At 58.7% G+C, this 12,185-nt stretch overlaps 1 protein-coding gene across 2 annotated transcripts in view; it reads left to right on the forward strand.

Annotated features, from left to right (window-relative positions):
- Positions 1 to 12,185, forward strand: part of LOC146053819 (uncharacterized) — a 53,888-nt gene that overhangs the window by 38,263 nt on the left and 3,440 nt on the right. For both annotated transcript variants that reach the window (XM_083168030.1, XM_083168031.1), the window contains exons 4-5: positions 3,969 to 4,097; positions 11,452 to 11,565. In XM_083168030.1, the coding sequence (XP_083024156.1) occupies positions 3,969 to 4,097; positions 11,452 to 11,565 (243 nt within the window). The remainder of the gene's footprint in view (positions 1 to 3,968; positions 4,098 to 11,451; positions 11,566 to 12,185) is intronic.

The following is a 12,185-nucleotide window of genomic DNA, read 5'->3' on the forward strand; positions in this document are numbered from 1 at the left end:
TGTCTCCCCAGTCACTCCGGGCCATGTCTCCCCAGTCACTCCGGGCCATGTCTCTCTAGTCACTCCGGACGATGTCTCCCCAGTCACTCCGGGCCATGTCTCCCCAGTCACTCCGGGCCATGTCTCCCCAGTCACTCCGGGCCATGTCTCTCCAGTCACTCCGGGCCATGTCTTCCCAGTCACTCTGGGCCATGTCTCTCCTCAGTCACTCCGGGCCATGTCACTCCGGGCCATGTCTCCCCAGTCACTCCGGGCAATGTCTCCCCAGTCACCCCGGGTCATGTCTCCCCAGTCACTCCGGGCCATGTCTCCCCAGTCACCCCGGGTCATGTCTCCCCAGTCACCCCGGGTCATGTCTCCCCAGTCACTCCAGGCCATGTCTCCCCAGTCACTCCAGGCCATGTCTCCCCAGTCACCCCGGGTCATGTCTCCCCAGTCACCCCGGGTCATGTCTCCCCAGTCACCCCGGGTCATGTCTCCCCAGTCACTCCGGACGATGTCTCACCAGTCACTCCGGACGATGTCTCCCCAGTCACTTCGGGCCATGTCTCCCCAGTCACTTCGGGCCATGTCTCCCCAGTCACTTCGGGCCATGTCTGCCCAGTCACTTCGGGCCATGTCTGCCCAGTCACTTCGGGCCATGTCTGCCCAGTCACTCCGGAAGACGTCTCCCAGTCACTCCGGACGACGTCTCCCGTCACTCCGGACGACGTCTCCCCTGTCACTCCGGACGACGTCTCCCCTGTCACTCCGGACGACGTCTCCCCTGTCACTCCGGACGACGTCTCCCATGTCACTCCGGACGACGTCTCCCCAGTCACTCCAGACGACGTCTCCCCAGTCACTCCGGACGACGTCTCCCCAGTCACTCCGGACGACGTCTCCCCAGTCACTCCGGGCCATGTCTGCCCAGTCACTCCAGACGATGTCTCCCCAGTCACTCCGGACGATGTCTCCCCAGTCACTCCAGGCCATGTCTGCCCAGTCACTCCGGACGATGTCTCCCCAGTCACTCCGGACGATGTCTCCCCAGTCACTCCGGACGATGTCTCCCCAGTCACCCCGGACGAAGTCTCCCCAGTCACTCCGGACGACGTCTCCCCAGTCACTCCGGACGACGTCTGCCCAGTCACTCCGGACGACGTCTGCCCAGTCACTCCGGACGACGTCTCCCCAGTCACTCCGGGCCATGTCTCCCCAGTCACTCCGGACGATGTCTCCCCAGTCACTCCGGGCCATGTCTCCCCAGTCACTCCGGACGATGTCTCCCCAGTCCCTCCGGGCCATGTCTCTCCAGTCACTCCGGGCCATGTCTCCCCTGTCACTCCGGGCCATGTCTCCCCTGTCACTCCGGGCCATGTCTCCCCTGTCACTCCGGGCCATGTCTCCCCTGTCACTCCACGCCATGTTACTCCGGGCCATGTCTCCCCAGTCACTCCAGGCCATGTCTCCCCAGTCACCCCGGGTCATGTCTCCCCAGTCAACCCGGGTCATGTCTCCCCAGTCACCCCGGGTCATGTCTCCCCAGTCACCCCGGGTCATGTCTCCCCAGTCACCCCAGACAAAGTCTCCCCAGTCACTCCGTGCCATGTCTGCCCAGTCACTCCGGACGATTTGTCCCCAGTCACACCGGACGACGTCTCCCCAGTCACTCCGGGCCACTTCTGCCCAGTCACTCCGGGCATTGTCTCCCCAGTCATTCCGGATGATGTCTCCCCAGTCACTCCGGGCCATGTCTCCCCAGTCACTCTGTACGATGTCTCCCCAGTCACTCTGTACGATGTCTCCCCAGTCACTCTGGACGATGTCTCCCTAGTCACTCTGGACGATGTCTCCCCAGTCACTCCGGGCCATGTCTCTCCAGTCACTCCGGGCCATGTCTCCCCTGTCACTCCGGGCCATGTCTCCCCTGTCACTCCGGGCCATGTCTCCCCAGTCACTCCGGGCCATGTCTCCCCAGTCACTCCGGGCCATGTCTCCCCAGTCACCCCGGGTCATGTCTCCCCAGTCACCCCGGGTCATGTCTCCCCAGTCACTCCGGGTCATGTCTCCCAAGTCACTCCGGGCCATGTCTCCCCAGTCACTCCGGGCCATGTCTCCCCAGTCACTCCGGGCCATGTCTCCCCAGTCACTCTGGGTCATGTCTCCCCAGTCACCCCGGGTCATGTCTCCCCAGTCACTCCGGGTCATGTCTCCCCAGTCACCCCGGGTCATGTCTCCCCAGTCACCCAGGGTCATGTCTTCCCAGTCACCCCGAATCATGTCTCCCCAGTCACTCCGGGCCATGTCTCCCCAGTCACCCCGGGACATGTCTCCCCAGTCACTCAGGACGATGTCTCCCCAGTCACTCCGGACGATGTCTCCACAGTCACTACGGCCGATGTCTCCCCAGGCTCTCCGGGCATCAGTTTGCGCAGTGCATCAGTGTGCAGTGTATCAGGTTGTGCAGTGTGTCAGTTTGTGCAGTGTGTCAGCTTGTGCAGTGCATCAGTTTGCACAGTGTGTCAATTTACGCAGTGCATCCATGCGCAGTGCCTCAGGTTGCACAGTGCCTCAGGTTGCGCAGTGCGTCAGTTTGCGCAGTGTGTCAGTTGCGCAGTGCCTCAGGTTGCGCAGTGTGTCAGTTTGCGCAGTGCGTAGGTTGCACAGTGCCTCAGGTTGCGCAGTGCATCAGTTTGTGCAGTGTGTCAGTTGCGCAGTGCCTCAGGTTGCGCAGTGCCTCAGGTTGCGCAGTGCGTCAGTTTGCGCAGTGTGTCAGGTTGCGCAGTGCCTCAGGTTGCGCAGTGTGTCCATTTGTGCAGTGCGTAGGTTGCACAGTGCGTAGGTTGCACAGTGCCTCAGGTTGCGCAGTGCATCAGTTTGCGCAGTGTGTCAGTTGCGCAGTGCCTCAGGTTGCGCAGTGCCTCAGGTTGCGCAGTGTGTCAGTTTGCGCAGTGCGTAGGTTGCACAGTGCCTCAGGTTGCGCAGTGCCTCAGGTTGCGCAGTGCGTCAGTTTGTGCAGTGCGTCAGGTTGTGCAGTGCCTCAGGTTGCGCAGTGTGTCCATTTGTGCAGTGCGTAGGTTGCACAGTGCGTAGGTTGCACAGTGCCTCAGGTTGCGCAGTGCATCAGTTTGCGCAGTGTGTCAGTTGCGCAGTGCCTCAGGTTGCGCAGTGCCTCAGGTTGCGCAGTGCGTCAGTTTGCGCAGTGTGTCAGGTTGCGCAGTGCCTCAGGTTGCGCAGTGTGTCCATTTGTGCAGTGCGTAGGTTGCACAGTGCGTAGGTTGCACAGTGCCTCAGGTTGCGCAGTGCATCAGTTTGCGCAGTGTGTCAGTTGCGCAGTGCCTCAGGTTGCGCAGTGCCTTAGGTTGCGCAGTGTGTCAGTTTGCGCAGTGCGTAGGTTGCACAGTGCCTCAGGTTGCGCAGTGTGTCCATTTGTGCAGTGCGTAGGTTGCACAGTGCCTCAGGTTGCGCAGTGCCTCAGGTTGCGCAGTGCGTCAGTTTGTGCAGTGCGTCAGGTTGTGCAGTGCCTCAGGTTGCGCAGTGTGTCCATTTGTGCAGTGCGTAGGTTGCACAGTGCGTAGGTTGCACAGTGCCTCAGGTTGCGCAGTGCAACATGGTCTGGATACACAGCTGCGATGCGGAGTTGAAGTCACACGGAACGTCCCCGTGCCTGTGACATAAGGGGCGTATCTGGGTTACACGGGTGGTCTCATCAGTCGTATTCACGGTGTTCAGCCATCACCAACCATATGACACTAAGATCTGGGTGGGATCACATTGCAATATCCAGTCCCATTGGTGGGAGGTATGATTTGGCGCCTGCAGGGACCGGGGCTCTGATATATACATACAGGCGCATTCAGGAATATAACCGCAAATATACAATGATATATGGCCCCTAAGCACATGGCCCATCGGGCCCCCATTTACCATTCAGCTGGAGTCTGTGTAATCGTCCTTTTGGCTGACAGATAATTGTTGTGTTTCAGCCTGGTGGTGCAGCGAGATGTACGGTACTATCATAATGGCGGCATCTGGCACCTCCTTCCTCATCTTCATCATCATGTGCATCATCACCTGCTGTCTGTGCTGGAGGAGGAAGCAGGGAGGTGGTTCAGGTGAGAGGTGTGAGTGCACGCAGGTGAGAGGTGTGAGTGCACGCAGGTGAGATGTGTGAGTGCACGCAGGTGAGAGGTGTGAGTGCCCGCAGGTGAGAGGTGTGTGGGCACGCAGGTGAGAGGTGTGAGTGCACGCAGGTGAGAGGTGTGAGTGCACGCAGGTGAGAGGTGTGAGTGCACGCAGGTGAGATGTGTGTGGGCACTCAGGTGAGATGTGTGAGTGCACGCAGGTGAGAGGTGTGAGTGCACGCAGGTGAGAGGTGTGTGGGCACGCAGGTGAGATGTGTGAGTGCATGCAGGTGAGAGGTGTGAGTGCACGCAGGTGAGAGGTGTGAGTGCACGCAGGTGAGAGGTGTGAGGGCACGCAGGTGAGAGGTGTGAGTGCACGCAGGTGAGAGGTGTGAGTGCACGCAGGTGAGATGTGTGAGTGCACGCAGGTGAGAGGTGTGATTGCACGCAGGTGAGAGGTGTGAGTGCACGCAGGTGAGAGGTGTGAGTGCACGCAGGTGAGAGGTGTGTGGGCACGCAGGTGAGAGGTGTGTGGGCACGCAGGTGAGAGGTGTGAGTGCACGCAGGTGAGAGGTGTGAGTGCACGCAGGTGAGAGGTGTGTGGGCACGCAGGTGAGAGGTGTGTGGGCACGCAGGTGAGAGGTGTGAGTGCACGCAGGTGAGAGGTGTGAGTGCACGCAGGTGAGAGGTGTGAGGGCACGCAGGTGAGAGGTGTGAGTGCACGCAGGTGAGATGTGTGAGTGCACGCAGGTGAGAGGTGTGAGTGCACGCAGGTGAGAGGTGTGAGTGCACGCAGGTGAGAGGTGTGTGGGCACGCAGGTGAGAGGTGTGTGGGCACGCAGGTGAGAGGTGTGAGTGCACGCAGGTGAGAGGTGTGAGTGCACGCAGGTGAGATGTGTGAGTGCACGCAGGTGAGAGGTGTGAGTGCACGCAGGTGAGATGTGTGAGTGCACGCAGGTGAGAGGTGTGAGTGCACGCAGGTGAGAGGTGTGAGTGCACGCAGGTGAGATGTGTGAGTGCACGCAGGTGAGAGGTGTGAGTGCACGCAGGTGAGATGTGTGAGTGCACGCAGGTGAGAGGTGTGAGTGCACGCAGGTGAGAGGTGTGAGTGCACGCAGGTGAGAGGTGTGTGGGCACGCAGGTGAGATGTGTGAGTGCATGCAGGTGAGAGGTGTGAGTGAACGCAGGTGAGAGGTGTGAGTGCACGCAGGTGAGAGGTGTGAGGGCACGCAGGTGAGAGGTGTGTGGGCACGCAGGTGAGAGGTGTGAGTGCACGCAGGTGAGAGGTGTGAGTGCACGCAGGTGAGAGGTGTGTGGGCACGCAGGTGAGAGGTGTGTGGGCACGCAGGTGAGAGGTGTGAGTGCACGCAGGTGAGAGGTGTGAGTGCACGGAGGTAAGAGGTGAGAGTGCATGTAGGGGAGAGGTGTGAGTGCACGCAGGTGAGAGGTGTGTGGGCACACAGGTGAGGGGTGTGATTGCACGCAGGTGAGAGGGGTGTGGGCACACAGGTGAGAGGTGTGTGGGCACACAGGTGAGAGGTGTGAGTGCACGCAGGTGAGAGGGGTGTGGGCACACAGGTGAGAGGTGTGAGTGCATGCAGGTGAGAGGTGTGTGGGCACACAGGTGAGAGGTGTGTGTGCACGCAGGTGAGAGGTGTGAGTGCACGCAGGTGAGAGGTGTGTGGGCACACAGGTGAGAGGTGTGTGTGCACGCAGGTGAGAGGTGTGAGTGCATGCAGGTGAGAGGTGTGTGGGCACACAGGTGAGAGGTGTGTGTGCACGCAGGTGAGAGGTGTGAGTGCACGCAGGTGAGAGGTGTGTGGGCACGCAGGTGAGAGGTGTGTGGGCACGCAGGTGAGAGGTGTGAGTGCACGCAGGTGAGAGGTGTGAGGGCACGCAGGTGAGAGGTGTGAGGGCACACAGGTGAGAGGTGTGTGGGCACGCAGGTGAGAGGTGTGTGGGCACGCAGGTGAGAGGTGCGCGGTGAGAGGTGTGAGTGCACGGAGGTGAGAGGTGAGAGTGCATGTAGGGGAGAGGTGTGAGTGCACGCAGGTGAGAGGTGTGTGGGCACACAGGTGAGGGGTGTGATTGCACGCAGGTGAGAGGTGTGAGTGCACGCAGGTGAGAGGTGTGTGGGCACGCAGGTGAGAGGTGTGTGGGCACGCAGGTGAGAGGTGTGAGTGCACGCAGGTGAGATGTGTGAGTGCACGCAGGTGAGAGGTGTGAGTGCACGCAGGTGAGATGTGTGAGTGCACGCAGGTGAGAGGTGTGTGGGCACGCAGGTGAGAGGTGTGTGGGCATGCAGGTGAGAGGTGTGTGGGCACGCAAGGTGAGAGGTGAGAGTGCACGGAGGTGAGAGGTGAGAGTGCACGGAGGTGAGAGGTGTGAGTGCACACAGGTGAGAGGTGTGTGGGCACACAGGTGAGGGGTGTGAGTGTACGCAGGTGAGAGGTGTGTGGGCACAAAGGTGAGAGGTGTGTGGGCACACAGGTGAGAGGTGTGAGTGCACGCAGGTGAGAGGGGTGTGGGCACACAGGTGAGAGGTGTGAGTGCATGCAGGTGAGAGGTGTGTGGGCACACAGGTGAGAGGTGTGAGTGCATGCAGGTGAGAGGGGTGTGGGCACGCAGGTGAGAGGTGTGTGGATACACAGGTGAGAGGTGTGTGGACATGAAGGTGAGAGGTGTGAGTGCACGCAGGTGAGAGGTGTGAGTGCACGCAGGTGAGAGGTGTGTGGGCACGCAGGTGAGAGGTGTGTGGGCACGCAGGTGAAAGGTGTGAGTGCACGCAGGTGAGAGGTGTGAGTGCACGCAGGTGAGAGGTGTGAGTGCACGCAGGTGAGAGGTGTGAGTGCACGCAGGTGAGAGGTGTGTGTGCACGCAGGTGAGAGGTGTGAGTGCACGCAGGTGAGATGTGTGAGTGCACGCAGGTGAGAGGTGTGAGTGCACGCAGGTGAGAGGTGTGAGTGCACGCAGGTGAGAGGTGTGTGGGCACGCAGGTGAGAGGTGTGTGGGCACGCAGGTGAGAGGTGTGAGTGCACGCAGGTGAGAGGTGTGAGGGCACGCAGGTGAGAGGTGTGAGGGCACACAGGTGAGAGGTGTGTGGGCACGCAGGTGAGAGGTGTGTGGGCACGCAGGTGAGAGGTGCGCGGTGAGAGGTGTGAGTGCACGGAGGTGAGAGGTGAGAGTGCATGTAGGGGAGAGGTGTGAGTGCACGCAGGTGAGAGGTGTGTGGGCACACAGGTGAGGGGTGTGATTGCACGCAGGTGAGAGGTGTGAGTGCACGCAGGTGAGAGGTGTGTGGGCACGCAGGTGAGAGGTGTGTGGGCACGCAGGTGAGAGGTGTGAGTGCACGCAGGTGAGATGTGTGAGTGCACGCAGGTGAGAGGTGTGAGTGCACGCAGGTGAGATGTGTGAGTGCACGCAGGTGAGAGGTGTGTGGGCACGCAGGTGAGAGGTGTGTGGGCATGCAGGTGAGAGGTGTGTGGGCACGCAAGGTGAGAGGTGAGAGTGCACGGAGGTGAGAGGTGAGAGTGCACGGAGGTGAGAGGTGTGAGTGCACACAGGTGAGAGGTGTGTGGGCACACAGGTGAGGGGTGTGAGTGTACGCAGGTGAGAGGTGTGTGGGCACAAAGGTGAGAGGTGTGTGGGCACACAGGTGAGAGGTGTGAGTGCACGCAGGTGAGAGGGGTGTGGGCACACAGGTGAGAGGTGTGAGTGCATGCAGGTGAGAGGTGTGTGGGCACACAGGTGAGAGGTGTGAGTGCATGCAGGTGAGAGGGGTGTGGGCACGCAGGTGAGAGGTGTGTGGATACACAGGTGAGAGGTGTGTGGACATGAAGGTGAGAGGTGTGAGTGCACGCAGGTGAGAGGTGTGAGTGCACGCAGGTGAGAGGTGTGTGGGCACGCAGGTGAGAGGTGTGTGGGCACGCAGGTGAAAGGTGTGAGTGCACGCAGGTGAGAGGTGTGAGTGCACGCAGGTGAGAGGTGTGAGTGCACGCAGGTGAGAGGTGTGAGTGCACGCAGGTGAGAGGTGTGTGTGCACGCAGGTGAGAGGTGTGAGTGCACGCAGGTGAGAGGTGTGTGGGCACGCAGGTGAGAGGTGTGTGGGCACGCAGGTGAGAGGTGTGAGTGCACGTAGGTGAGAGGTGTGAGGGCACGCAGGTGAGAGGTGTGTGTGCATGCAGGTGAGAGGTGTGAGGGCACACAGGTGAGAGGTGTGTGGGCACGCAGGTGAGAGGTGTGTGGGCACGCAGGTGAGAGGTGCGCGGTGAGAGGTGTGAGTGCACGGAGGTGAGAGGTGAGAGTGCATGTAGGGGAGAGGTGTGAGTGCACGCAGGTGAGAGGTGTGTGGGCACACAGGTGAGGGGTGTGATTGCACGCAGGTGAGAGGTGTGTGGGCACACAGGTGAGAGGTGTGTGGGCACACAGGTGAGAGGTGTGAGTGCACGCAGGTGAGAGGGGTGAGGGCACGCAGGTGAGAGGTGTGAGGGCACACAGGTGAGAGGTGTGTGGGCACGCAGGTGAGAGGTGTGTGGGCACGCAGGTGAGAGGTGCGCGGTGAGAGGTGTGAGCGCACACACGTGAGAGGTGTGAGGGCACGCAGGTGAGAGGTGCACGGTGAGAGGTGTGTGGGCACACACGTGAGAGGTGTGTGGGCACACACGTGAGAGGTGTGTGGGCACACACGTGAGAGGTGTGTGGGCACGCAGGTGAGAGGTGCGCGGTGAGAGGTGTGAGCGCACACAGGTGAGAGGTGTGAGGGCACACAGGTGAGAGGTGCGCGGTGAGAGGTGTGAGCGCACACAGGTGAGAGGTGTGAGCGCACACAGGTGAGAGGTGTGAGCGCACACAGGTTAGAGGTGTGTGGGCACGCAGGTGAGAGGTGGGCGGTGAGAGGTGTGAGCGCACACACGTGAGAGGTGTGTGGGCACGCAGGTGAGAGGTGTGAGCGCACACAGGTTAGAGGTGTGTGGGCACGCAGGTGAGAGGTGCGCGGTGAGAGGTGTGAGCGCACACAGGTTAGAGGTGTGTGGGCACGCAGGTGAGAGGTGCGCGGTGAGAGGTGTGAGCGCACGCAGGAGAGAGGTGTGAGTGCACGCAGGTGAGAGGTGTGTGGGCACACAGGTGAGAGGTGTGTGTGCATGCAGGTGAGAGGTGTGTGGGCACACAGGTGAGAGGTGTGAGTGCATGCAGGTGAGAGGTGTGAGTGCACACAGGTGAGAGGTGTTTGTGCACACAGGTGAGAGGTGTGTGGGCACGCAGGTGAGAGGTGCGCGGTGAGAGGTGTGAGTGCACACAGGTCAGAGGTGTGTGTGCACACAGGTGAGATACATAGATGACCGGTGTAGTAACCTACAGTTACAGGGAGAACGTACTATAATGGGAACACACCATCTATGTTCTGCTAATGAGACATCTGAGTCCCAGATTCCCTGAGATGAGAATCCTGCAGAGGTTGGAATAGTCCTGTGCAGTCTTACCTCCGGCCACCAGAGGGTGCTATTGTACATCATACTGGATTTCCAACGCTAGACTTTATTATTTCAGATTAGTCCTCACTCCCCTAGGGAATCTTTACTTCTGTTCCATTCGTATCGGCTGCTCGTTCACTCGGGGACCGATGTTATGCGTATGCGCATCCGCATTTCTGTGCATGTACATACGCCAGGTCAATGCAGCAACAACGAATACTGTTCCCTGGGTCACGCACCCAAGATTATGGGCGGGGGGTGCGGGGCGAAGGCGAATAGTTGTGCCCATGGAAACACCCAGCGTTTCATGGTTCCCGCATCCCTGTGATGTCATTATCACCTTGCGCATTGGGACGATTTTATCACAACTGAGATCCGGATTGTGAGAAATAAGCCCCTCAGGGGGAAACTGTCCCACATTGCTGCCTCGTGCCTCCTCCCAGTCTTGTGCCTCAATGCTTCCACTGTCATGCCTGACTGGTGGGTGATATGGGGCGATGGGGCGATGCCGAGCGTTCTCGCCCCATCAGTCTCTGGGCACTGTCATACCTGACTGGTGGGTGATATGGGGCGATGGGGCGATGCCGAGCGTTCTCGCCCCATCAGTCTCTGGGCACTTCCATAGCTGAGGCTGCGCGCTCTTATCTGACATCGGGATACGGTCACCGGGTCTACAAGCGTTAGGTCGACATGACTAAAGGTTTAGGTCAACAGGGTTATTAGGTCGACATGATCATTAGGTTGACATTGCGAAGTCAAAAGGTCGACATGGGGTTTTTAAACTTTTTTTTTTTTAAATCGACATGTGCCGACAGGCGGTATTTCATGCCCTACCATCCACTAGGGCGTGGTGGGAGAATAAAATAGTGTGCAGAGCGCAGCGAGGCACCGTGCCTCATTCCAGTGTCCATATCGATTGTGTCAACATTCCAGACAAAAAAGAGAAAAGCCCCATGTCGCCTGTTTGCCATCTATGCGCATTCTCGCGGGCATCGTCTCCAGTGGGCCCTGACACCTGGGTTCCAGGCGGCTGGGAGACGACGCTGTGCTCGCACTGCGACCAGGGGTGTAATCACTACATGCCCGGATAAGGGATGGTTCCGCCCTATTTTATGACACTGGCCGTATTCACGGTTGCACGCTATGTCGATGTTTTCGCAAACAAGCGACTACCATCAAACTGCGCAGGTGCTACCAGCTAGGATCCTGTACCCAGAGAAACATGGAGCCTGCGCTGGTACCGCGACATCCAGCACGCGTAGCTAAAGACCTATTTGCGATGTTGCATATAGGCTGCAAACGTGTGCGCTGGGTTGCAATGACTACGATGGGCGTCTTGGCACCAGCTCTGTGGCATTCCTGTGCCACTCTGAATCCATACTTTGGAGGACCCAGGATCCAATGGCTGGTGCAGTTTCTCCATCCAATATGGCCGCTGTGGTAGCCGACACGTAACAGTCCAATCACAAGGCCGCAAGCCCTGATAAACCATACACCGCATGGCACTTCCCAGGAGCGCCCATCACATTTCCACCATGTCTGATACCATCTGTCCTGACCACAGGGCAAAGCGTGGGCTGAACTACGTGACTATTGGGCGTGCGTGCGGTGTGAGCTCTGATTGCTAAATCTATTGGTGCGTTAGTGCGGCATTAGCGAGTGTGGTGGTTACTGGGACCGTGCTGATGTGTGACGCTGGTGTACCGCCCGTTCCTACATGTAATGGGGAGGTGGTTGGACAGAGTGCGTCCAATGTCCAGGCTGTGGTCTGCCAGTGCTCCACCATCTGCCAGTAGGAACACGACGTCGGATGGAAGCTGGAATCCGGGTGTCCATGTTACTTCTATACTGATATCACATTGTATCATTTGCAGGGGTGAAGGACACTGAGCTGGATACGTTGTGCCACCAATCTGCCCCTGATGCCAGTCTCCCTTCTCCAGGTAATGGGGTAAATGCGGAGGCCCCGGCCAGTGTATGGATCACAGGTGAGAATATCATTCTCTGATCTCTTTTCTCATATATCTTGTATCCCCCACCTGACAGACAATGGGGCCTTGGTCCTCATTGACTCATTACTGTCCACTACTGTCCAGTAGCACACAAAGGGGGGATTTCTGTGTACCCAGAACACTCCCCCCCTGGAATATAAGGGCCCTATTCTGAAAGCTGAGGGTCCCCTCTTTCCATAGGTACAATAATTTTAAAAATCGGCCCTGGGGAACCGGAGATATCAGACTTCAAAGCAGTGGTCCCCATCCAAGCCTGTTAATTGCTCTTCCCAGTCAGATATTTCAGGTTTTTCTGAGGGTACTGTATATTCCAAAATCTGGGACTCTCCCCCTTTGATGGACACTGGTAGTTTGTCTCTACTGTTCCCAGAACCAGAGATATCAGCCTTCCAGCAGCTGGTTACTGCTCCAGCTCCACACACCTGGTATGTAGTTTTATATGCTCGTTGGCAGATTGCTCTGCCTCCTGAACTCTGATCCCCTAGTACCTAATACCATTTGGTAGGTGGGATTCTCTAGTTTTTAATTCCATTAAAATCTAAGAAATCTATTTCCGGGAACTGGAGATATCTGCAGTCAAGCAAGCTGTCCTCCCA

This window comes from Crinia signifera, unplaced genomic scaffold, assembly GCF_055691185.1.
Source record: "Crinia signifera unplaced genomic scaffold, ASM5569118v1 HAP2_SCAFFOLD_212, whole genome shotgun sequence".
Taxonomy (NCBI): domain Eukaryota; kingdom Metazoa; phylum Chordata; class Amphibia; order Anura; family Myobatrachidae; genus Crinia; species Crinia signifera.